The 26978-nt window shown below is 43.3% G+C and overlaps 1 protein-coding gene across 1 annotated transcript in view; it reads left to right on the top strand.

Annotated features, from left to right (window-relative positions):
- The first annotated feature begins 1905 nt into the window (after positions 1 to 1905).
- LOC112069342 (segment polarity protein dishevelled homolog DVL-3) overlaps positions 1906 to 26978 on the top strand; it is a 56024-nt gene continuing 30951 nt past the window's right edge. Inside the window, 2 exon segments of the mRNA XM_070438512.1 lie at positions 1906 to 2408; positions 26286 to 26355. Of these exon segments, the coding sequence (XP_070294613.1) occupies positions 2248 to 2408; positions 26286 to 26355 (231 nt within the window). The 5' untranslated portion in view covers positions 1906 to 2247.

The following is a 26978-nucleotide window of genomic DNA, read 5'->3' as shown; positions in this document are numbered from 1 at the left end:
CCGCTCCTAGAACCAGGAGCGGCTACAACGATAATGGATTAGTGTCGTTGTTACTTGCTCCTAGACAGAGGGATCTACAGGTAGGTGGGTTACTGATCCTAGACAGAGGGGTCTCACAGACGTAGTGACGTTAGTGTGTGTTACATGCTCCTAGCGACAGAGGATGCGCGCGTTCTGACAGGGCTAGTGGTTAGTGTGTGCTACTGCTCCTAGACAGAGGGGGTCTACAGGTAGTGGGTTAGTGTGTGTTACTGCTCCTAGACAGAGGGGGTCTACAGGTAGTGGGTTAGTGTGTGTTACTACTCCTAGACAGAGGGGGTCTACAGGTAGTGGGATGATTTGATGATGTTGAAGTTGATATGGTGCTGGAATAGTGGAGGCAGCTCCTGTTTTCTTTGCGACTTGCGGTAACTCTCTGTGGTTCTAAATGAATAGTTTAGTAGTCAGAAATGTCAGAAACATTATCTTGCTTGACCATGCTGTCGGTCATGTAACTGTTTTGTTGCATGCAATATGCTTTGACAACTTCGCCAGACAGAGGTCGCTCTCCAGTTTTGTGATGAAACAAAGGTGTGGTTGATTTTATTCTTCACTGTGTCTTCTTATTGTCTCGGCCTTATGCCCATCCTATATATACAAAAGTATGTGGACACCCCTTCAAATTAGTGGATTTGGCTATTTCAGCCACACTCGTTGCTAACAGGTGTGTTTGTGGAAACGCATTCTCTGGAGTGATGAATCACGCTTCACCATCTGGCAGTCCGACGGATGAATCTGGGTTTGTTGGATGCCAGGAGAACGCTACCTGCTCCAATGCAAAGTGCCAACTGTAAAGTTTGGTGGATAAGGAATAATGGTCTGGGGCTGTTTTTCATGGTTTCAGCATGACATTGCCTCTGTGCACAAAGCGAGGTCCAAACAGACATGGTTTGTCGAGGTCGGTGTGGAAGAACTTGACTGGCCTGCACAGAGCCCTGACCTCAACCACATAGAACACCTTTGGGATGAATTGGAACGCTGACTGCGAGCCAGGCGTAATCGCCTAACATCAGTGCCTGACCTCACTAATGCTCTTCTGGCTGAATTAAAGCAAGTCCCTGCAGCAATGTTCCAACATCTAGTAGACAGCCTTCCCAGAAGAGTAGAGACTGTTTTTTTTTGGAGCAAAGGGGGGACCAACTCCATATTAATGCCCATGATTTTGGAACGAGATGTTCGAAGAGCAGGTGTGCAAATACATACTTTTGGTCATGTAGTGTATATATCACGGTCACATGGCATAGGGTTATAGAGCAAACGAGGCAATTATGACAACACATAGGTTGTTGTAATATGGCTTTTTGGAGCGGCTTGGCTTCCCCAGTGATTTTACCCGCGCATCCCTACAGCTCTATAGTAACTGCTTCGTCAGTATTGTGAAATATATATTTTTTATATTGAAAGATTTTAATATAGAAAACTTATCTGAGAGCAGCGCTAGCTTTCTTTCGATCCTTTTCAGTATCGACACATGCTCCAAAGACGCACTTAGCAAACGCTCTCTCTCCGTGGTGTTTTGGGAAACGCATGTTACATCTTCGGCTGTTGTTGGAACGATGTGTTTAAAACACTCGTGAGCAAGTTCCGTGGCTATCGGGAAAGGGCCCTGGTCTACCTGAAGGCCTATAATGATGAGAGGGATGCCAACCTAAACTAAGCCTTGACACCAAACACATCGCATATGATCTAACAACAGACAGACAAATGGCCATTACTTGTAGGCTAAGACGTTTTTCCTTATAGCCTACATGATACAAATCTATCCGTATTTTCTAAATCTTCAAGAGTTCAAATCAAATGTCTTGTTCATTTCATCCCCAGTCCTCTAGAGGGAGTTTCATTGGAATGTCGATAGGAGGGGCTATTCTCCCACATCGGCGGACAGATGTTACAACGAGCAGGGAAAGCGGTGTCCGCCGATGTAGAGCGCAATCCGAGGCTCATAACAGGGGCAAATGAACCCAATTCCGTTATTTTGTGATGAGAGACTGCAACGAACAAAAATAATACCACGTTTTTACGTGTTTTATTTGGACACATCTGTCCGCAGTTGGCGTCGTGCAGGGTCCGCCTCACGAAGTGGAGCGAAGAGTTGACAACAGCCGGGAAACAGGCTAGAGGAGACACTGTGGAATATCCAACGCCAGGGAGGGAGAGAGCGGACACGGGGCTGGATGTAACCGGATTTACCCTCCCCAGCGGTTCGCCATGGGGGAGACCAAAATTATCTATCATTTGGACGACCAGGAAACTCCGTACCTGGTCAAGTTGCCCATCGCTGCCGACAGGGTTACTCTTGCCGACTTCAAAAATGCCCTCAATAAACCCAACTATACATTTTTCTTCAAATCTATGGACGATGATTTCGGGTAAGACCATTGTGCAAAGTAACTTACTTTGCTGCTCTTCCATATAAATACGGGGCGTAGAAGTGGTGTATTTATCTTTCCTGTTATTGATACTGTTGCGTAGATACTGAGATTTTACATTCCCGTACTCATTCTCTGCGCCCCGCTTCTCCTGTCAATGTCACTTGATAGCCTAGGACTTTTAGAGCGCCTTTACGCATTGCTAAAATACAGTAAATAGCTTTACCACCAGTGTTTTGAATAGACTACAAATATGTAATCCAATCTGATCAAATGGGATAGATTGTAGTTTATTTCATATATCAAGAGCGTCCATTTTGGAAATGGAGGACCCCGGTTATTGGCATCACTGAGGATACTGGGTGGGGGGGCAGTGGTGCGGTTGGAAGTCAGATTTTTGTATGAGGGACGGAGTTGTTCCAAACGCTTGCTTTTCTGTTAATGCCACATAGGAAGTGTTGATGGTTTCCGAGGTCTCCCTTCCCACCCCCTAAAAAACAGACTATGCTTTGGGGAGGCTAGAGGGAAAAACGGGTCAATCGACAGCTTTTAATGGTGAGTTAAGCGCACGGCTTTGCGTTTTCTCAGAAGAGCGGCCGTCCGTTGTGATCAATTTCGAGCGTAAAAAGGGTTTTACGAAATAACGAAACTTTGTGGAATTTTCCTAAATTCGATAGTTTACAGGGCAACTCCATCATGCACACGAGACAGTAGTCCTCGGTTGTCACTAGTTACCACAGCCACAAAGTCTTAAACACCCCCGCCTATTCTACAATTGATCTTCTTAACATGTGATTGTAAACCTAACCTTAACCACAGTGCTAACCTTATGCCTAAGCCTAACCTTAATACTAAAAAGCTGATTTTTGTTTTCATTAAGTTTTAAGAATTTTGTCTTTGACTGTGCTATCTAGTGGACATCCTAGTTCTCCCCATACTCTGATTTACTGAGGGTATTGTCTGTCTGAGCTGGTGGATTTTACTGTTCCGTGCTCTGTAGAGACTGATTTAACAGTAGTCAAAAAAAAAAATGCTTGGAAGATGATGAACTTGATATTGTCCATTCCCAATGCCTTAGTTTTTCTTGAAAATGGAGACTGGAAAGGGACCATGGAGAAGGTTTCTCTTTTGTAGAAAATGAGGTTTAATCTCCTTGCCCTCATAAATCCAACCGTCATTACAGTGTGTGTGTGTGTGTGAGAGCTTAGCTTGAATGTGTTGGAGAAAGATAAAATACATTTTGTGATCTGTGCTTATGGCTACTTTGTAGCATCTAGTAAATTGGACTTGGAAATATTGTGGACAGGGATTGGGATTACCCTATTCATGGTTGATACCAAGACACACACAGACATACACACAGGCTAGACAAAGTGTGGTCAGCAAGTGGTATGGTTTCATCCTCCTTCTGCCCAGCAGTGTACAGTGCATTCGGAAAGTATTCAGACCCCTTGACTTTTTCCACATTTTGTTACGTTACAGCCTTATTTTAAAATGTATTAAATAAATAAAAAATCCTCATCAATCTACACACAATACCCCCATAATGACAAAGCAAAAACAGGTTTTTAGACTTTTTGGAAATGTATTAAAAATATAAAACAGATACCTTTCTTACATACATTTTCCGACCCTCAAAATTGAGCTCAGGTGCATCCTGTTTCCATTGATCATCATTGAGATGTTTCTACAACTTGATTGTAGTCCTCTTACGGTAAATTCAATTGATTGGACATGATTCGGAAAGGCACATACCTGTCTATATAATGTCTCACAGTTGACAGTGCATGTCAGAGCAAAAACCAAGCCATGAGGTCGAAGAAATTGTCCTTAGAGCTCCGAGACCGGATTGTGTCGAGGCACAGATCTGGGGAAGGGTAAACGTTTCTGCAGCATTGAAGGTACCCAAGAACACAGTGGCCTCCATCATTCTCAAATGGAATAAGTTTGGAACCACCAAGACTCTTCCTAGAGCTGGCCAAACGCCAAACTGAGCAATCGGGGGAGAAGGATCTTGGTCAGGGAGGTGACCAAGAACCCAATGGTCACTCTGACAGAGCTCTAGAGTTCCTCTGTGGAGATGGAAGAATCTTCCAGAAGGACGGCCATCTCTGCAGCACTTCACTAATCAGGCCTTTATGGTAGAGTGGCCAGACGGAAGCAACTCCTCAGTAAAAGGCACATGACAGCCAAAAGGCACCTAAAGTACTCAGACCACGAGAAAAAAGATTGAACTCTTTGGCCTGAAATGCCAAGTGTCACGTCTGAAGGAAACCTGGCACCATTCCTACGATGAAGCATGGTGGTGGCAGCATCATGCTGTGGGGATGTTTTTCAGTGGCAGGGACTGGGAGACTAGTCAGGATCGAGGGAAAGATGAATGGAGCAAAGTACAGAGAGATCCTTGATGAAAACCTGCTCCAGAGTGCTCGGGACCTCTGACTGGGGCAAAGGTTTACCTTCAAACAGGACAATGACCCAAAGCACACAGCCTAGACAACGCAGGAGTGGCTTCGGGACAAGTCTCTAAATGTCCTTGAGGGGCCCAGCCAGAGCCCGGACTTGAACCCGATCGAACATCTCTGGAGATACCTGAAAATAGCTGTGCAGCAAAGCTCCCTATCCAGCCTGACAGAACTTGAGAGGATCTGCAGAGAAGAATGGGAGAAACTCCCCAAATACAGGTGTGCCAAGCTTGTAGCGTCATACCCAAGAAGACTCAAGCCTGGATTCGCTGCCAAAGGTGCGTCAGCAAAGTACTGAGTAAAGGGTCTGAATACTTATGTAAATGTAATATTTCTGTTTTTTTTATTTTATAAATTTGCTTTGTCATTATGGGGTACTGTGTGTAGATTGGTGAGGGGGAAAAACCAATTGAATCTATTTTAGAATAAGGCTGTAACATAACAAAATGTGGAAAAAGTCAAGGGGTCTGAATACTTTCCAAATGCACTGTATCTGTATATCAATGTAACACCATGGAGGAATACAATAATAATGAAGGGGATGGCTCAGAAAAAAAAATTATGCACTTGAATTATTACTCAGGTAAAAAGTAACCTTTTTACAGAATGGCATTAAAGAATTGCAGTTCCACATGTGGGAACATTGCTACTGCAACATGTTAACACAACCTTTTCACATGTGAGGGGAATAACACTATTTCACACCCAAATGTGAACTTACAATTCCACATTCGAAAGTTAGATTTTCACATGTGAACTTGTGATTTCACATGCCAAACTACAATTCACGTGTGAGGTGAAACGACATGTTATTCTCCTCGCACGAGAAACGGTGGTGTCAACTCTATTTAATACCATACTTTCACGTGAAATTAAAGCTCAACATGTGAAAACAGCCATTTCACATTTGAAACTGCACATTTAAAGTTTTTTTTTGTAAAGGCAGGTGCTGCTTCTGCTGCAGACCTGTAGCTGAGCAGGCATAATTATTTGATGTGCTATTCCTCCCTTCCTTGCAGTAATCACTGATCTTACGGGCATGAGCGGATTGGTGGAAGCTATGGCGTGATATCCTTGCGCCCACCTATCCAATCGTGTTAGATTAGTGATTACTTTAAGGAAGGACTGAAGGATGCATTGGAGGATGGTATGTTAAATAAATACAAAAAATGTATGTAAACAGAAGCCTGGTGTGGACCACTAGATCCTCACCCTACCGCTCTAGACCCCCAACCGGGTACATCTGTTTCTATAGTTGTGTGTGTGTGTGTGTGTGTGTGTGTGTGTGTGTGTGTGTGTGTGTGTGTGTGTGTGTGTGTGTGTGTGTGTGTGTGTGTGTGTGTGTGTGTTTAGTGGAGCAGAGTGCTCGCTCTCTCGCTCTCTCTCAGGAAGCTGACCTACTTTCCTCCCTTCTTCCTGTTTTATTTTCCTGTCCTCTTCTCTGTTGACTTGAGACTATTTGCATATTAGATGTGTGCGCATGTACTGGGGGAATAGGTTAGCTGTCTTTGTCTCTGTGTTTGTGTCTGGTCTCTGTGGATTTTTAATCGGTCTCTCAGTCCCATTTGTGTTGTTCATGGCTGGGAAGATAAAAGGATGCAGACTCTGAACCTCAGATATTATTACCCTCCCTTCCCCCCCATTTCACCTCTGTCCCTTCCCTCCTGCTCTCTTTTCCATTCCTCCTGTCCCTCTTTTTCATCCTCCCTCTTTTTCATAGCTCTTCCCTCCTCCCTCCCTCCATCCGTGTGTGTCCAGAGCAGCATCCGTCTTTTTTGTCCGTAGTCAATCTGATCAGGGAGTGCTTCACTGCTTTTCCACATCAGTGGAGTAGTCTGCACCTGCAGGCCTGGATAGATGAACCAGTCAAACAACCCATATCATGCTGTCCTTTGAGGCTCAGTTGGTAGAACATGGCGCTTGCAAAGCCAGGATTGTATTTTCGATTCCTGCTGGGGCCACCCAATACAAAAAAGTATGCATGAGCTACTGTAGGTCACTTTGGAACAAGGATGCATGCACTACTGTAGGTGTCTTTGGAACAAGGATGCATGCACTACTGTAGGTCACTTTGGAACAAGGATGGATGTACTACTGTAGGTGTCTTTGGAAAACAGTTGCTATATTATTATTATGTTTTAACCAACTCACAGCACAGGCCAAGAGGTACACATTGGTAATAGCTAACAACTGCCTGATTCAGAATGACAAACAATCAGAATTGCAATGAGGTTACAACAAAACATTTTTGGGGAGAGAGTCCATAAAGTGCTAATGTAATAAAAGTGCTAATGCAAGTTCACGTGTCCTCTCCTTGTCTTGGTATGTGTGACTGGGAGTGTGGATCTATGCAGATGTGTTGCCAGAGTTCTATTTGTTGTCCTTTGGTGTTGTGACAGGTCCGTGTGACCTGACCAGAGAGAACTCTGGGCTCTATTTATATAGGCTATAGAACCCAATTACTGATCAATAGTTTCTTTCACTTGGTGAGGAATCAGGGAAGATAGGGCATAGAGGACAGGGGTAGATGATGATGGAGATGGATGGTTTCAGGGACAAACAAAGAGGGGCAAAGGGATTGAAAGAAGGGTGGTTGCGAAGTGTGGACAGAACCAGAAGATGTCTGAACAATTTGTGTGTGACGGGCGTGAGATGAGAAAGGTTGAGGTTAGGCTGAGAAACATGGACTACGATCCAATATCCATACTAGCATATTACTTAGAATGCACGCCAATACATTACCCAATTTTAAGAAGTATGCTAGTGTTCATATTGACCACACATGGGTTGTCAATGTGTCATTCACGGAATGACCCAGCAGAGTCGAGGTAAAAATGTATTGAAGATTTTGGAGAGTTGATGTTTTTTTATTCAAAGGCCAGTTCAGAACAAGTTCTCATTTACAACTGTGACCTGGCCAAGATAAAGCAAAGCAGTGCGACAAAAACAACAACACAGAGTTACACATAAACAAACGTACAGTCAATAACACAATAGAAAAGAAAAATGGAAAAATCTATGTACAGTGTGTGCAAATGTAGGGAGGTAAGGCAATAAATAGGCCATAGAGGTGAAATAATTACAATTTAGCATTAATACTGGAGTGATAGATAGAGATACTGGGGTGCAAAAGAGCAAGCGGGTAAGTAATAATATGGGGATGAGGTAGTTGGGTGTGCTATTTACAGATTGGCTGTGTACAGGTACAGTGATCGGTAAGCTGCTCTGACAGTTGACGCTTAAAGTTAGAGAGGGAGATATAAGACTCCAGCTTCAGAGATTTTTGCAATTCGTTCCAGTCATTGGCAGCAGAAAACTGGAAGGAAAGGCGGCCAAAGGAAGTGTTGGCTTTGGGGATGACCAGTAAGATATACCTGCTGGAGAGCGTGCTACGGGTGGTTGTTGCTATGGTGACCAGTGAGCTGAGATAAGGCGGCGCTTTACCTAGCAAACACTTACAGATGACCTGGAGCCAGCCAGTGGGTTTGGCGACGGATATGTAGTGAGTGCCAGCTTACGAGAGCATACAGGTAGCAGTGGTGGGTAGTATATGGGACTTTGTTGACGAAACGGATGGCACTGTGATAGACTACATCCAGTTTGCTGAGTAGAGTGTTGGGGACTATTTTGTAAATGACATCGCCGAAGTCAAGGATGGGTAGGATAGTCAGTTTTACGAGGTTATGTTTGGCAGCATGAGTGAAGGAGGCTTTGTTTGCGAAATAGGAAGCCGATTCTAGATTTCATTTTGGATAGGAGATGCTTAATGTGAGTCTGGAAGGAGAGTTTACAGTCTAACCAGACACCTAGGTATTTGTAGTTCCACGGAAGGAGTGTTGTATGGCGTTGAAGCTCATTTGCTGATTTGATAGCACAGTGTCCAAAGAAGGGTCAGAAGTATACAGAATGGTGTCGTCTGCAAAGAGGTGGATCAGAGAATCACCAGCAGCAAGAGCAACATCATTGATATATACAGAGAAAAGAGTCAGCCTGAGAATTGAACCCTGTGGCACCCCCATAGAGACTACCAGAGGTCCGAACAACAGGCCCTCCGATTTGACACACTGAACTTTATCTGAGAAGTAGTTGGTGAACCAGGCGAGGCAGTCATTTGAGAAACCAAGGCTATTGAGTCTGCCGATAAGAATGTGGGGATTGACAGAGTCGAAACCCTTGGCCAGGTCGATGAATACGGCTGCACAGTATTGTCTCTTATCGATGGTGGTTATGATATCGTTTAAGACCTTGAGCGTGGCTGAGGTGTACCCATGACCTGCTGATTGCATAGTGGAGAAGGTACGGTGGGATTCGAAATGGTCGGTGATCCGTTTTGTTAACTTGGCTTTCGAAGATTTGAGAAAGGCAGGGCAGGATGGATATAGGTCTATAACAGTTTGGCTCTAGAGTGTCTCCCCCTTTGAAGAGGGGGATGACCGTGGCAGCTTTCCTTTCTTTGGGTATCTCAGATGATACGAAAGATAGGTTGAATAGGCTAGTAATAGGGGTTGCAAAAATTTCGGTGGATAATTTTAGAAAGAGCGGGTCCAGATTGTCTAGCCCAGCTGATTTGTAGGGATCCAGATTTTGCAGCTCTTTCAGAACATCAGCTGTCTGGATTTGGGTGAAGGAGATGCAGGGGGGGGGGGGGGCAAGTTGCTGCAGGGGGTGCTGAGATGTTGGCTGGGGTAGTGGTAGCCAGGTGGAAAGCATGGCCAGCCGTGGAATAATGCTTATTGAAATGTTCAATTATCGTAAATGTATCGGTGGTGACAGTGTTTTTCCTATCCTCAGTGCAGTGGGCAGCTGGGAGGATGTGTTCTTATTCTCCATGGACTTTACAGTGTCCCAAAACTTTTTGGAATTAGTGCTACAAGAAGAAACTTTCTGTTTTGTAAAAGCTAGCCTTAGCTTTCCTAACTGAATGAGTATATTGGTTTCTGACTTCCCTGAAAAGTTGCATATCGCGGTGGCAATTCGATACTAATGCAGAACAGCACAGGATTGTTTTTGTGCCGGTCAAGGGCAGTCAAGTCTGGGGTGAACCAAGGGCTACTATATCTGTTCTTAGTTCTACATTTTTTGAATGGAGCATGCTTATTTAAGATGGAGAGGAAAGCACTTTTAAAGAATAACCAGGCATCCTCTACTGACGGGATGAGGTCAATATCCTTCCTGGATACTCGGGCCAGGTCGATTAGAAAGGCCTGCTCGCTGAAGTGTTTTAGGGAGCATTTGACAGTGATGAGGGGTGGTCATTTGACCGCGGACCCATTACGCACGCGGGCAATGAGGCAGTGATTGCTGAGATCCTGGTTGAATTTAGCAGAGGTGTATTTAGAGGGCAAGTTGGTCAGGATGATATCTAAGAGGGTGCCCATGGTTACGGATTTAGTGTTGTACCATAATTTGTGTGAGATTGAGGGCATCTATCTTAGATTCTAGGACGGCCGGGGCGTTAAGCATGTACCAGTTTAGGTCACCTAACAGTACGAACTCTGAAGAAAGATGGGGGGCGATCAATTCACATATGGTGTCCAGGGCACAGCTGGGGACTGAAGGGGGTCTATAACAAGCGGCAACGATGAGAGACTTGTTTGGGCACAGAAATGGATAGTATGACAGAACTCTGCAGGCTAACTCCGCCCCCCTTTGGCAGTTCTATCTTGTCGGAAAATGTTATAGTTAGGGATGGAAATTTCAGGATTTTTGGTGGCCTTCCTAAGCCAGGATTCAGACACGGCTAGGACATCCGGGTTGGCGGAGTGTGCTAAAGTAGTGAATAAAACAAACTTAGGGAGGAGGCTTCTAATGTTAACATGCGTGAAACCAAGGCTTTTACAGTTACAGAAGTCAACAAATGAGAGCGCCTCGGGAATGGGATTGATGCTGGGGGCTGCAGGGCCTGGGTTAACCTCTACATCACCAGAGGAACAGAGGAGGAGTTGGATAAGAGTACGACTAAAGGCTATAAGAACTGGTCGTCTAGTGCGTCCGGAACAGAGAGTAGAAGGAGCAGACCATTTAAGCCAGGTGAGGTCACTGCATGTGTGGGGGGAGGAACAAAAGGGCAAAAGGGCATATTGAGCAGGGCTGGAGGCTCTACAGTGAAATAAGACAAACATCACTAACCAAAACAGCAATGGCCAAGGCATATTGACATTAGGGAGAGGCATGTGTAGCTGAGTGATCATAGGGTTCAGTGAGTAGCTAGGCGAGCTGGAGGCACGGCGATTCAGACAGCTAGCAGGCTAGCAGATGGGTCTCAGGGGGACGTCGCAACGGGAGAGCCTGTTGAAACCCCCTCGGACGGTTTCATCGGCAGACCAGTCGTGATTGATCGGCGGGGCTCCGTGTTGGCAGCAAATGGTCCAGGCTCTGGGTTGATATCGCGCTGTGCAGACTGGCAGGAATTGACCGGGCTGAGGCTGTCAGATACCCGAGTTAATGGTGAAGGCCGCTAGCAGTGGCTTACTGACTACTAGCTAGTAGCTAGTTAGCTGGCTATCTTCTGATGGGGGTTCCGGTTCTAAAGTATAGAAAATAGCAGATCCATACCACATTGGGCGAGGCGGGTTGCAGGAGAGTATGATCAGTCCGTAGATGGAAATTGAGATTAAAAATAGAAAAAATTTGTACGAAGAAAAACGATATACACAGGACGGGACAGGACAATCAAAACAGACATCCCACTGCTACGCCATCTATGTAATATAATCCGTTTTTTATGGCCTGTACTGCTGCTGGATTAGTGCTCACTCAGTGCTAGAACAATGGTAAATCCTGTTACGCCCTGGTATTAAGTGCGCTCACTCCAGTGTAGCTAGAACAATAGGTTAAATACCTGTGCCGCGCATGCGATTAGTGCTCACCAGTGAACTACTAGAACAATGGTAAATCCTGTGCTGCTGCGGATTAGTGCTCACTCAGTGCTAGAACAATGGTAAATCCTGTACTGCTGCTGATTAGTGCTCACTCAGTGCTTAGCTAGAACAATGGTAAATTCCTGTGCGGTGCTGAGATTAGTGCTACTCAGATGCTAGAACAATGGTAAATCCTGTCCGGCTGCTGGATTAGTGCTTCACTCAGTGCTAGAACAATGGTAAATCCTGTGCTGCCGCTGGATTAGTGCTCACTCAGTACTAGAAACAATGGAAAATCCGTGCTGCTGCTGGATATAGTGCTCACTCAGTGCCTAGAACAATGGTAAATCCTGTGCTGCTGCTGGATTAGTGCTCACTCAGGTCTAGAACAATGGTAAATCCTTGCTGCTGGATTAGTGCTACTCAGTGCTAGAACAATGGTAAATCCTGTACTGCTGCTGTGGATTAGTGCTTACTCAGTGCTAGAACAATGGTAAATCCTGTACTGCTGCTGGATTAGAGCCACTCAGTGCTAGAACAATGGTAAATCTGTGTACTGCTGCTGGATTAGTGCTCACTCAGTGCTAGAACAATGGTAAATCCTGTCTGCTGCTGGATTAGTGCTCACTCAGTGCTAGAACAATGGTAAATCCTGTGCTGCTGGTGGATTAGTGCTCACTCAGTGCTAGAACAATGGTAAATCCTGTGCTGCGCTGATTAGTGCTCATTCAGTGCTAGAACAATGGTAAATCCTGCTGCTGCTGGGATTAGTGCTCACTCAGTGCTAGAACAATGGTAAATCCTGTGCGCTGCTGGATTAGTGCTCACTCCAGTGCTAGAACAATGGTAAATCCTGTGCTGCTGGTGGATTAGTGCTCACTCAGTGCTAGAACAATGGTAAATCCTGTACTGCTGCTGGATTAGTGCTCACTCAGTGCTAGAACAATGGTAAATCCTGTACTGCTGCTGGTTAGTGCTCACTCAGTGCTAGAACAATGGTAAATCCTGTGCTGTGGTGGATTAGTGCTCACTCAGTGCTAGAACAATGGTAAATCCTGTGCTGCCGCTGGATTATGCTCATTCAGTGCTAGAACAATGGTAAATCTGTGCTCTGCTGGATTAGTGCTCACTCAGTGCTTAGAACAATGGTTAAATCCTGTGCGGCTGCTGGATTAGTGCCCACTCAGTGCAGAAACAACTGGTAAATCCTGTGCGGCTGCTGGATTAGTGCTCACTCAGTGCTAGAACAATGGTAAATCCTGTGCTGCCGCTGGATTAGTGCTCCTGACCTCTTTTACAACTACATGGAGGCCCTAAACCTCCCGGCTTGGCAGTGGGTTCAGAGGCTGAGTCAATGTCAATCACCACCACACTATGGAGAGTTAATATCCCTCACCGCTGCTGCTATTAACTTGGAGTCACATGTAATCCAATGGACACACACATTAACGCACACACCGATTTACGAACACACACTCACACGCACAGTTTGCTGTTCTGTTCTTATTCTGGAAATAGGAGAAAGGGAGCGAGTGAGTGTCAAAAAAGGTAGCATGAGATGGAGGGAAAGAGAGGAGGATATAGACGAGAGATAGAGGGGGAGAAACTGAGGGAGGGAGAATGAGATCACAGCTTGCTCAGGCCCGGGGATCTCAAGAGTAGTGAGTAAAAAGATTTTGGATGGGGGATAATCAGTTCTCAAGCATTTAATTTGCCTGCCCTGCGTGACTTAGGTAGCAGTCTGTGTGTGTATCCATTTTTTATATCGAAAACCCTGCTGAGGCACTTTGGAGTTAATTAAAACACAACATTTCATGTCATTGCGTGGCCTCATTTAGTTGCACTGTTTTCTACCTATTACAGAGGTGACTATGCCAATGTCGTGTTTCAATCATGGCTTTGCATGAGGTGAGGGAGAGTGAGGGAGAGATAAAGAGAAAGGGATGACGAGCAGAACTGTGTGTGAGAGATTGAGCGTCGGGTCGGGGGGGAGAAAAAGGCATTAAAAGAGTGAGAGAATTAGAGGGAGGGATGGATAGAGATGCAGAAAGAGAGAGTGAGAGAGATTAGTATTGTTTTTCATGTGCTTAATAAAATCAGCCGCAGGGCTCGGCCACCAGTGCTCGGGACTGCCACACCATGCATCCTAAAAGGCACCCTATTCCTTTCATAGTGCACTACGTTTGACCAGAGCCCTCAAAAGTAGTGAACTATGTAGGGAATAGGGTGCCATTTAGGACTCTGTGTTCAGGGAACAGGAGACTCCTTCTCTTCTCTATGGCTCTTCGTCCGCCAGGACAAATGGTAAAGTCATTATTCAAAGCATCTTTGTGTCTGAATGCATCGCCAGGTGTGTGTGTATGATAGAGGAGAGTTCCTGTCAGATTACTTGTGTGTGTGTGACTTCTCTTACTCATGAACAGAAAATACAGACGTGCTATCTTCATTTGAACAGGTTCACGCAGCAGGAAAGTAATCCTGCAGCAACAAGAAATGTGAATTTGATTTTGAATTATTAGGTGGATAATAATTAATGGACATTTGTGTAGGGGCTAATACATTTTTCGTTAGGGAAAATCAAGTCTGACATTTTTAAGTGGAAATGATAAACTACAGAATCATTTCTAAACCTTGAATACAGTAGAAGTTAGCATTTCATGCTGCGCAGGAAAATTCGATGCGACACAACATAGTCATCAAATAAAAACATCTGTCCAGTATCTTTACACACATTCAAACGTGGCTCAGGAGCAGGACAAAACTAGGTCAGGTAAATACATAAGGTAAATGTCTACTCACTGCTCATGATTGTCTACTCGTGTTTGTACGCATGGGTAAATGTTTGTGTAAAGGAAGACATTTTAAGTGATGTATTAAACTAGCCATATTTCTTTCTATGCTTATTTTTTATTTTCCATATATGTTATGCTCTTCACCGCTAACAATGCTCTAAACAGCAGTCTGTCTGTCTTTTCCCCTTCCTCTTGGTGGTTTCTATGGCAACAGGGTTCACTCGGGGTCAGCACTTTTTCACGAGCAGCTGGGGAGGGGCTAGTGGCATGAGCAACTTTTTATAGGTTTGTGTTAATGTTTGAGAGAGACACACTGAGAAAAATGTGTGGTATTGTAGAGCCTGTAGTGTATTGTTGCCATCTGGCCGTTGTCATTTCATGTATTTATTTGCCCCACACAACCACGTCAACTCAATTTCTCTTTACTATATGTCTTTGTTATTTTATTATTATACAGACACAATTGTTGGTATTAAAGGTCCAATGCAGATGTTTTTATCTCAATATCAAATAATTTCTCTGTAACAGTTAAGTACCTTACTGTGAAATATTTGTTTTTCAATTAAAATGCTCAAAAATAGCTTCTTAGCAAAGAGCAATTTCTCGAGCAAGAATTTTGCTAGGACTGTCTGGAAGTGATGTCAGTTGGGAGGGGAAAACTAGCTGTTATTGGCAGAGAGATTTGGAGATTGGTCTATTAACTCCTTTAACGTCTGGTGATGTCACCAGGGCAGGCCAAAACTCCATCCCATCAAAACAGGCTGAAATGGCAGTCTTTTCAAAAAGCTCTTACACTAAAAGGGCCTTATCATTTTTACACTACTATTCCAACCTCATAGTGTGGAAATATTCACTGAGGATACAAAACATGACAGACTGACCAGGTGAAAGTGATGATCCCTTATTGATGTCACTTGTTAAATCCACTTCAGTCAGTGTAGATGAAGGGGAGGAGGCAGGTTAAAGAAGGATTTTTAAGACTTGAAATAATTCAGACATGGATTGTGTGTGTGCCAGCACACAGCAGTTCGACACATACAACAACACAGAGTTACACATGGAATAAGCAAACAAACAGTCAATGTGTGAAAATGAGGTAAGATAAGGGAGGTAAGGCAATAAATAGGCCATGGTGGCAAAGTCATTACAATATACCAATTAAACACTGGAGTGATAGATGTGCAGAAGATGAATGTGCAAGTAGAGATACTAGGGTGCAAAGGAGCAAAATAAATAAATACAGTATGGGGATGAGGTAGTTGGCCAGATGGGCTATGTACATTGATCTGTGAGCTGCTACGACAGCTGGTGCTTAAAGCTAGTGAGGGAGATATGAGTCTCCAGCTTCAGTGATTTTTGCAGTTCGTTCCAGTCAAAGGAGGAATTGGCTTTGGGGATGAACAGTGAGATATACCTGCTGGAGCGCGTGCTACGGGTGGGTGCTGCTATGGTGACCAGTGAGCTGAGATAAGTCGGGGGTTTACCTAGCGAAGACTTATAGATGACCTGGAGCCAGTGGGTTTGACGACGAGTATGAAGCGAGGGCCAGCCAATGAGAGAGTACAGGTCGCAGTGGTGGGTAGTATATGGGGCTTTGGTGACGAAACGGATGGGACTGTGATAGACTGCATCCAATTTTATGAGTAGAGTGTTGGAGGCTATTTCGTAAATGACATCGCCGAAATCGAGGATCGGTAGGATAGTCAGTTTTACGAGGGTATGCTTGGCAGCATGAGTGAAGGATGCTTTGTTGCGAAATAGGAAGCCGAGTCTAGAATTAATTTTGGATTGGAGATGCTTAATGTGAGTCTGGAAGGAGAGTTTACAGTCTAGCCAGACACCTAGGTATTTGTAGTTGTCCAGATATTCTAAATCAGAACCGTCCAGAGTAGTGGTGCTGGATGGGCGGGCAGGTGCGGCCTGCGATCGGTTGAAGAGCATGCACTTAGTTTTACTTGCATTTCAGAGCAGTTGGAGGCCACGGAAGGAGAGTTGTATGGCATTGAAGCTCGTCTGGAGGTTAGTTAACTTCTTTGGTATAGGGGGCAGCATTTTCACTTTTGGATGAATTTCGTGCCCATAGTGAACTGCCTCCTACTCTGTCCCACATGCTAATATATGCATATTATTATTACTATTGGATAGAAAACACTCTGAAGTTTCTAAAACTGTTTGAATGATGTCTGTGAGTATAACAGAACTCATATGGCAGGCAAAAACCTGAGAAAAAATCCAAACAGGAAGTGAAAATTCTGAGAGTGGTCGTTGTTAAAGTCATAGCCTATTCAATTCCCTGTAATATATGGATCTGAATGCACTTCATACGCCTTCCACTAGATGTCAACAGTCAGTAGAACGTGGAATGAAGCTTATGCTGTGTTGTGGGACCGGATGGGAGGGGAATGAGTCAGTGGTCTGGCAGATTGCCAGTTCTTGGTCACGCGCTTTCCTCATATCTTCTTGCGTTCCATTACTTATAGAGACTGAAAAGAATTCTCCGGTTGGAACCTTATTGGATATAAATGATAACAACATCCTGAAGATTGATTCTCTACTAAGTTTGACCAGTTTATTCGACCTAGAATATAACTTTTTGAAGTTTTCGTCCGACGTTTGCCTGCATCTGTGCGAGCGTTTGGACACATGTACTACACATGCTAGCAAAATTAGCTAATTGGACATAAGTAATGGACATTATCGAACAAAACAACGATTTATTGTGGAACTAGGATTCCTGGCACTGCATTCTGATGAAGATAATCAAGGGTAAGGGAATATTTATAATGTAATTTCGTATTTCTGTTGACTCCAACATGGCAGAGAAATGTTGTTACATCTGAGCGCCGCCTCAGATTATTGCATGGTGTGCTTTTTACGTAAAGTTTTTTTTAAATCTGACACAGCAGTTGCATTAGGAACAAGTGTATCTTTAATTATATGTAAAACATGTATCTTTCATCAAAGTTTATGATGAGTATTTCTGTTATTTGACGTGGCTCTCTGTAATTACTCCGGATATTTTGGAGGCATTTCTGAACATGGTGCCAATGTAAACCGAGATTTGTGGATATAAATATGCACATTATCGAACAAAACATAAATGTATTGTGTAACATGATGTCATATGAGTGTCATGTGATGAAGATGTTCAAAGGTTAGTGATTAATTTTATCTCTATTTCTGTTTTTTGTTACTACTATCTTTTGCTGGGAAAATGGCTGTGTTTTTCTGTGGCTATGTACTGAGCTAACATAATTGTTTGGTGTGCTTTTCCCGTAAATCCTTTTTGAAATCAGACATGTTGGCTGGATTCACAACATGTGTAGCTTTAATTTGGTGTGTGATTTCATTTCATGTGTGATTTTATGAAAGATTGATTTTTATTATAATATATTTGAATTTGGCGCGCTACATTTGTTCTGGATTTTGGCCAAGACCTGGCCAAAAAATCCTAGAGAAGTTAACACAGTGTCCAAAGAAGGGCCAGAAGTATACAGAATGGTGTCGTCTGCATAGAGGTGGATCAGAGAATCACCAGCAGCAAGAGCGACATCATTGATGTATACAGAGAAGAGAGTCGGCCCGAGAATTGAACCCTGTGGCACCCCCATAGAGACTGCCAGAGGTCCGGACAACAGGCCCTCCGATTTAACACACTGAACTCTGTCTGAGAAGTAGTTGGTGAACCAGGCGAGGCAGTCATTTGAGAAACCAAGATTGTTGAGTCTGCCGATAAGAATGTGGTGATTGACAGAGTCAAAGCCTTGGCCAGGTCGATGAATACGGCTGCACAGTAATGTCTCTTATCGATGGTGGTTATGATATCGTTTAGGACCTTGAGCGTGGCTGAGGTACACCCATGACCAGCTCTGTCTAAATTGTTTCAATACCTTTTTGAAATGTAATTACTTGAATTGTAATTACTTGCTACTATGGCCTAATTATTGCCTTAGCTCCTCAGGCCATTTGCACACACTGTATATAGACTTTCTTTTTTTTCTATTGTGTTATTGACTGTACGCTTGTTTATTCCATGTCGCACTGCTTTGCTTTATCTTGGCCAGGTCACAGTTGTAAATGAGAACTTGTTCTCAACTAGCCTACCTGGTTAAATAAAGGTGAAATAATAAATAAAAAATTATGTATGTATATAAATGTATGTAAAAAAATAAATATTTAATTTACCTCACCTTGCGAGGGCATCTGCACTTTTTTTTTTTTTTTTTTTTTCGGGGGCGGGGTTTCAGATACAATATTTCTATTCATATCAATTAATATTCCGCTCATATAATTTCAATTCATTATTTCACACATTGTTTTTTCAACATTCCGATGAAACAGGCACATTGTGTTCAGTTTTCTGTGGGTTAGCAGAATTCTCCATCAACGTCCCACCAAACATAGACAGAACATGTGTCCAAAGAAAAATTCATTACACATCACCTCTTGTTACTGTTGCCGAGCCAATCAAGGCCTTGATTGGTGAACCTCTGATCCATTCATAGCTCTTTGTCTGTTGGAAAGGTTCGGGATACTCACACACTTTTTAACATTGAGTGCATTCGGAAAGTATTCAGACCCCTTGACTTTTTCTACATTTTTTTACGTTACAGCCTTATTCTAAAATGGATTAAATATCTCTTTGGCCTGAGTGGCTTCCGTCTGGCCACTCTACCATAAAGGCCTGATTGATGGAGTGCTGCAGAGATGGTTGTCCTTCTGGAAGGTTCTCTCATCTCTACAGAGGATCTCTGGAGCTCTGTCAGAGAGACCATCGGGTTCTTGGTCACCTCCCTGAGCAAGGCCTTTCCCTGATAGCTCAGTTTGACCGGGCGGCTAGCTCTAGGAAGAGTCTTGGTAGTTCCAAACGTCTTCTATTTAAGAATGATGGAGGCCACTGTGTTCTTGGGGAACTTCGATGCTTCAGCATTTTTTCTACCTTTCCCCAGATCTGTGCCTTGACACATTCCTGTCTCGGAGCTCTACGGACAATTCCTTAGACCTCATGGCTTGGTTTTTGCTCTGACATGCACTTTCAACTGTAGGACATCATATACAGTTGAAGTCGGAAGTTTACATAAACATTAGCCAAATACATTTAAACTTAGTTTTTTTTTTTCAATTCCTGACATTTAATAAAAGTACAAATTCCCTACTACATACAGTTGAAGTCAGAAGTTTACATACACCTTAGCCAAAGATATTTAAACTCAGTTTTTCACAATTCCTGACATTTAATACTAGTAAAAATTCCCTGGCTTAGGTCAGTTAGGATCACCACTTTATTTAGAGAATGTGAAATGTCAGAATAAAAGTAGAGAGAATTATTTCTTTCAGCTTTTATTTCTTTCATCATATTCCCAGTGGGTCAGAAGTTTACATACACTCAATTAGTATTTGGTAGCATTGCCTTTAAATTGTTTAACTTGGGTCAAACATTTCGGGTAGCCTTCCACAAGCTTCCCACAATAAGTTGGGTGAATTTTGGCCCATTCCTCCTGACAGAGCTGGTGTAACTGAGTCAGATTTGTAGGCCTCCTTGCTCGCACATGCTTTTTCAGTTCTGCCCATACATTGTCTATAGGATTGAGGTCAGGGCTTTGTGATGGCCACTCCAATACCTTGATTTTGTTGTCCTTAAGCGATTTTGCCACAACTTTGGAAGTATGCTTGGCGTCATTGTCCATTTGGAAGACCCATTTGCGACCAAGATTTTAATTCCTGACTGATGTCTTGAGATGTTGCTTCAATATATCCACATCATTTCCCTACCACCTGATGCCATCTATTTTGTGTAGTGCACCAGTCCCACCTGTAGCAAAGCTCCCCCACAACATGATGCTTGCAGGCCTCCCCCCCTTCTCCAAACATAACAATGGTCATTATGGCCAAACAGTTCTATATTTGTTTCATCAGACCAGAGGACATTTCTACAAAAAGTATGATCTTTGTGCAGTTGCGAACCTGGTCTGGCTTTTTTTATGGCGGTTTTGGAGCAGTGGCTTCTTCCTTGCTGAGCGGCCTTTCAGGTTATGTCGATATAGGACTCGTTTTACTGTGGATATAGATACATTTGTACCTGTTTCCTCCAGTATCTTCACAAGGTCCTTTGCTGTTGTTCTGGGATTGATTGTCACATTTCGCACCAAAGTATATTCATCTCTAAGAAACAGAATGCGTCTCCTTCCTGAGTGGTATGACGGCTGCGTGGTCCCATGGTGTTTATACTTGCATACTATTGTTTGTACAGATAAACGTGGTGTTTGGAAATTCAGGTGTTTGGAAATTGCTCCCAAGGATGAACCAGACTTGTGGAGGTCTACAATTTTTTTTCTGAGGTCTTGGCTGATTTCTTTTGATTTTCCCATGATGTCAAGCAAAGAGGCACTGGGTTTGAAGGTAGGCCTTGAAATACATCCACAGGTACACCTCCAATTGACTCAAATTATGTAGAAGCTTCTAAAGCCATGACATAATTTTCTGGAATTTTCCAAGCTGTTTAAAGGCACAGTCAGCTTGGTGTCTGTAAACGTCTGACCCACTGGAATTGTGATCCAGTGAATTATAAGTGAAATAATCTGTAAAGTCTGTAAACAATTGTTGGGAAAATTACTTGTGTCTTGCACAAAGTAGATGTCCTAACCGACTTGCCAAAACTATAGTTTGTTAACAAGGAATTTGTGGAGTGGTTGAAAAACGAGTTTTAATGACTCCAACCTAAGTGTATGTAAACTTCCGTCTTCAACTGTAGATAGGTGTGTGCCTTTCCAAATCATGTCCAATCAATGGATTTTCCCACAGGTGAACTCAAATCAAGTTGTAGAAACATCTCAAGGATGATCAATGGAAACAGGATGCACATGAGCTCAATTGAGAGGCTCATAGCAAAGGGTCTAAATCTAAAAACATGTTTCTGCTTGGTCATTATGCAGCACTGTGTGTAGATTGATGAGGATTTTTTTTATTTAATCAATTTTAGAATAAGTCTGTTACGTGGAAAAAGGGAAGGGGTCTGAATACTTCCTGTGTGTGTGTGTGTGTGTACACCTTGCCTTGATGACAGCTTTGCGCACACTTGGCATTTTCTCAACCAGCTTCATGAGGTAGTTACCTGGAATGCATTTCAATTAACAGGTGTGCCTTGTTAAAAGTACATTTTTGGAATGTCTTTCCTTAATGCGTTTGAGCATATCAGTTGTGTTGTGATAAGGTAGGGGGGTTATGCAGAAGATAGCCCTATTTGGTAAAATACCAAGTCCATATTATGGCAAGATCAGCTCAAATAAGCAAAGAGAAACAGCAGCCCATCATTACCTTACGACATGAAGGTCAATCAATGTTGAACATTTCAAGTTCTTTGAACGTTTTTTCAAGTGCAGTCGCAAAAACCATCAAGCGCTATGATGAAACTGGCTGTCATGAAGACCGCCACAGGAATGGAAGACTCAGAAATTGCAGCCCAAATAAATGCTTCACAGAGTTCAAGTAACAGACACATCTCAACATCAACTGTTCAGAGGAGACTGCGTGAATCAGGCCTTCATGGTCGAATTGCTGCAAAGAAATCACTACTAAAGGACACCAATAAGAAGAAGAGACTTGCTTGGGCCAAGAAACAGGAGCAATGGACATTGAGATTTTTGGTTCCAACCGCCGTGTTTTTGTGAGACGCAGAGTAGGTGAATGGATGGTCTCCGTATGTGTGGTTCCCACCGTGAAGCATGGAGGAGGAGGTGTGGGTGTGCTTTGCTGGTGACACTGTCTGTGATTTATTTAGAGTTCAAGGCACGCTTAACCAGCATGGCTACCACAGCATTCTGCAGCGATACGCCATCCCATCTGGTTTGGCGCTTAGTGGGACTATCATTTAGTTTTTCAACAGGGCAATGACCCAACACACCTCCAGGCTGTATAAGGGCTATTTTACAAGAAGGAGAGTCATGGAGTGCTCCATCAGATGACCTGGCCTCCACAATCACCCGACCTCAACCCAATTGAGATGGTTTGGGATGAATTGGACTGCAGAGTGAAGGAAAAGCAGCCAACAAGTGCTCAGTATATGTGGGAACTCCTTCAAGACTGTTGGAAAAGCATTCCAGGTGAAGCTGGTTGAGAGAATACCAAGAGTGTGCAAAGCTGTCATCAAGGCGAAGGGTGCCTACTTTGAAGAATCTAAAATATATTTTGATTTGTTCAACACTTTTTTGGTTACTACATGATTCCATATGTGTTATTTCATAGTTTGATGTCTTCACTATTATTATATATTGTATAAAATAGTAAAAATATAGAAAAACCCTTGAATGAGTAGGTGTGTCCAAACTTTTGACTGGTACTTATCTCTCTATATCTATCTCTCTATATCTATCTATCGATCGATCGCAGGTCTATGATTTTTAAATCTGTAGGACAGTGTGGTGGACTGTCAGCTCTCAGACCTTCGTGAGGAGGACACTGTAGAAGCTGTCCCCACGGTGACAAGGACAGGCAGAGACTGGACAACATGCTGATGCTGAGGGACAATCACACCCTCTCTGCCCAAGTGAGCACAATACAATAAGCCAGGGTAACAGAACACACACACAGGACAGGACAGAAAGTTGAACATTGACTGGCAGAGAATCAACATTTGGCTAGCCTTGACCAAGATCTGTTTATCCTATTGTATGAATGTTGTCATGCCATGTTACCATCGAAGTTGGCTATACATAGGAGTTGGCTAAATGGCACCATCTGATAGTTGGCTATATGGCACCACACTAACATTTGGCTGATAGTCAGAACAGAAAGAGTGAAACTTCAATGTACTGGAGGACTACTCTAGAAATTGTTGGCGTTGTTACAGGATAGATAGAAAGGAGAATAGGATGTGGTTTGTTTGAGTAGCACCTGAATGCGAGGGCAAGCGGTTATGCATAGCAGAGGACCACATTTCTTTTAGGTTGAGGCACTCCAGGTAGTATGAATCAGGTTACTATTAGAGATGTCTACACTGATGCCCCATCTAAGAAATAGGGTACCATTTGGAACGTATCCCTAGCATTGAAAGATGATCAACTATTGTTCCTCCTGTGCAGGTTGAACCTGGCATTGGCCTACACTGAGCTAACAGAGGAGTGTAGGGCAGCCCCCGAAGGTACTCATCAATATCATGCAAGAATTTTCCTCTGTGTTGCCTTAGGAATAAATCTCTCTCTACCACAGGAGCTGGGTCGTGTCAGAGGTCTGACTGTCAAGCAGACTGAGAACCTGAGGAAGGGATCCCACGAGCAGATGGCTCAGTATGTCCGGACACACGATGCAAATATTAAAGATTATACTCCATATTGATGTTGAATGAAATAGATTGACCACTGTGTTCACACTGGTTTAGGGAAGTTAGAGAAATACATTATTCTTGATGCCATGCCAACTGATGCCTGTCCCCCTCCCCCATCCTCCAGGTCTAAGAGGCTGCCCAGCGTCGCTCCTCGGCCAGATCAATTTTGATTACAATATCCCTGAGATGAATGTTGCATATACTGTAACGTTATGGCTATGATGGAGATAACTTGTATCTTTTTTTTTACAGGTTTGAATGAGACAATGTATTCCCCTAACCTTATTCTTTCAATAAAGTTCATATTTTATTAATATTATAGTACTTGTTTGTCTTTCTTTGTCAAATGTAAGACTAAGTGCTATTTGCAATTCATTTTGGTGCAGATTTTTGTTTAATATACTATCCAGATAAAGTGTCTGATCAAGGAACATTACATAGAAAATGCGATCGGTCACTAAAACAGCTGTAACGTGTTCACAGTAAAAGGTATTTCTATTCTGATTGCAGATGTTCAATCATTACAAAACAAGGAAGACTCAATAAGGTTTTCTCTATCTTCATTAGAAAGTTGTGTAAATGGCAGTTGTTTGGGGGAAAAAGTATTGATTTTCTTGTAAGATACATATTTTCACAGGTGTTATTTCTTGACTGATTACAATTGTATTGATGGGGATGTCATATCATTTGAAAGGCTTTTTCTCAGCTTTCAAATGATGTATCATGTTTTCATATGTGGTTTTACACCAACAAATTATACACGCAGAGCTCATTAATGCACGCATAATCATGATCCACCAAGAAATGGATCATTTCGCTCAGGCTGTAAAGGGTTAGTGTTGTTTGGAGGTCATGGAGTCCCCCTCTGTCACATTGGCCGCTGTCTCCGCCGCTGTCTCCAAACTTTCCGCTTTAGTTGAGTCGTTATCCACTTTAGAAGTAAGCAGTGCAAGATATTCATTTACCGGATATAATTGCAAGTCGAGGGCAGAGGTAATTTCCTGACGGTAGTGGCCGACTCTTTCTGTTGTCGGGTGTTGAGAGCCGACATGTTCCCACAGGTGAACTGTGAATGGACAGATTATGCTCCCTGCTGGAGTGTAATAGCTACAGTGTTGCTCCTTGTAATACAGTGAACGTCCCACACCGTAATATGGTGTTATATGTTGACAATTATTTGAAAATATGTCAGTTAACTCATAGTTATGTTGCATGCCACCGGAACCGGACGTTCTGTTTTCAATACCTTTCAATATGACACCTTGTGAGGATAATGCCACTGAGAAAGTCTCAGTGCCATTATCCTCGCAAGGTGAGGTGTTGAAAACAGGCGTCAATCATTTTGACTCCTTCCGTTTTGATAGGAAAAATATTTGTATTACTTGTTAAACAAAGTCTCTTTCTCTGAGCAATTGTATTAGTATAAAATAATAGAATTTACTAATATAGCTCAGTATTTGAATAGTTAATTTTATTACATTCCTTTTTGCTCATCTTTATAAAATGTGTCAATAATTTCAGAGCCAACTGTATACACTCACCGGACAGTTTATTAAGTAAACACATCTAGTATTGGGTCGAACCCCCCTTTGACTCCAGAACAGTCTGCATTCTTCGGGGCATTCTTCAAGGTGTCAAACATTCCACAGCCCGTTACATTTCATCCCAAAGATGCTCTATTGGTTTGAGGTCTGGGGACTGCGTAGGCCACTCAAGAAAACTGAACTCGCTGTCATGCACCAGGCAATGTTTCCCCTCCTCAATTGTCCAGTGTTGGTGATCGCGTGCCCACTGGAGCCGTTTCTTCTTGTTTTTAGCTGATAGGGTTGGAACCCGGTTTGGTCGTCTGCTGCAAAAGCCCATCCGTGACAAGGATCGACGAGTTGTGTTCCGAAATGTTGCTCTGCACACCACTGTTGTACTGCGCCGTTATGTGTCTGTCTGTGGCCTTCCTGTCAGCTTGCCCGATTCTTGCCATTCTCCTTCGACCTCTAACATCAACGAGCTGTTGTTGCCCATACACTGTCGCTGACTGAATGCTTTCTGTCTGCCGCAGCTTTCTCGGTCAACCCTAGACACAGTCGTGCATAAAAATCCCAGGAGGCCGGCCATTTCTGAGATATTGGATCCGGCGCGCCTGGCACCGACGATCATGCCATGCTCAAAGTTGCTTAGGTGACTCGTTTTGCCCGTTGGTAACGTTCAATTGATCTGTAACTGAATTCCTCAACGCCTGTCTGCCTGCTTTATATAGCAAGCCACGGCCACGTGACTCACTCTCTGTAGGAGTGAACCATTTTCGTGAACGGGGTTGTGTACTTAATAAACTGGCCACTGAGTGTGTATATATATATATATATACACCCACGTTATTGAGGTTGCCTTTAATGTTGTGATGTGTGTAAACAGGTGGATTTTGACTCCCTCCTTTCTCCCCTCAGGGTGGTGAAGGAGGAGATCTCAGACGACAATGCCAAACTTCCCTGTTTCAATGGCCGGGTCGTGTCATGGGTGAGCTTCTGTTCTTCATGTTTATCACCGTCATCACCTATGCCCTCTCTCAATTCCACCGCAGTTCAGTGTTTCTCTCGCTCTCATTTCAACCACAGCCCGATTTTTTGTTCTCTCTCCATCTGTCTCTCGGTCTCTCTTTCTCCCTCTCTCTCCGTATATCTGCATGACCCCTCTGTATGCAGACGTCCCTCATCAGGAGGTCAAGAAGAGGCCTGTGTATGTTAACACTCCTTTACACTTTTGAAATGCATCACACCGTGGTGTTACTGTATGTAAAGGTTACATGACGGTATACCTCACAATTATCATCAGAATTGAGCTGTAAAACACTACTTGATAGGATGCATGTGTGGACTTGTGGAATGTTAGGAGCAGACTGTGTGTGTGTGTGTGTCTACATCACGTATGTGTGTGTGTGACTGTTTACTAGCTAGGCAACAGCTAACAAACTTGTTTAATTGGGTTTTGGTGAGATCTGTTTTGGCTTCAGATGGTTCGCTCATTTGGGAGCTGTGTGTCTGTCCTGCTGTGTGTTGGCAACTGTGTGTGATGATGCTTTTGTGCGTGCATTTGAGAGCTGTGTGTGTAGTTGGATGGTTTTTGTCATTCATTTGTGTACT

This window comes from Salvelinus sp. IW2-2015, unplaced genomic scaffold, assembly GCF_002910315.2.
Source record: "Salvelinus sp. IW2-2015 unplaced genomic scaffold, ASM291031v2 Un_scaffold990, whole genome shotgun sequence".
Lineage (NCBI taxonomy): Eukaryota > Metazoa > Chordata > Actinopteri > Salmoniformes > Salmonidae > Salvelinus > Salvelinus sp. IW2-2015.
Note: the sequence above shows the minus strand (reverse complement) of the source record. Positions and strands in the feature narration are given on the sequence as shown.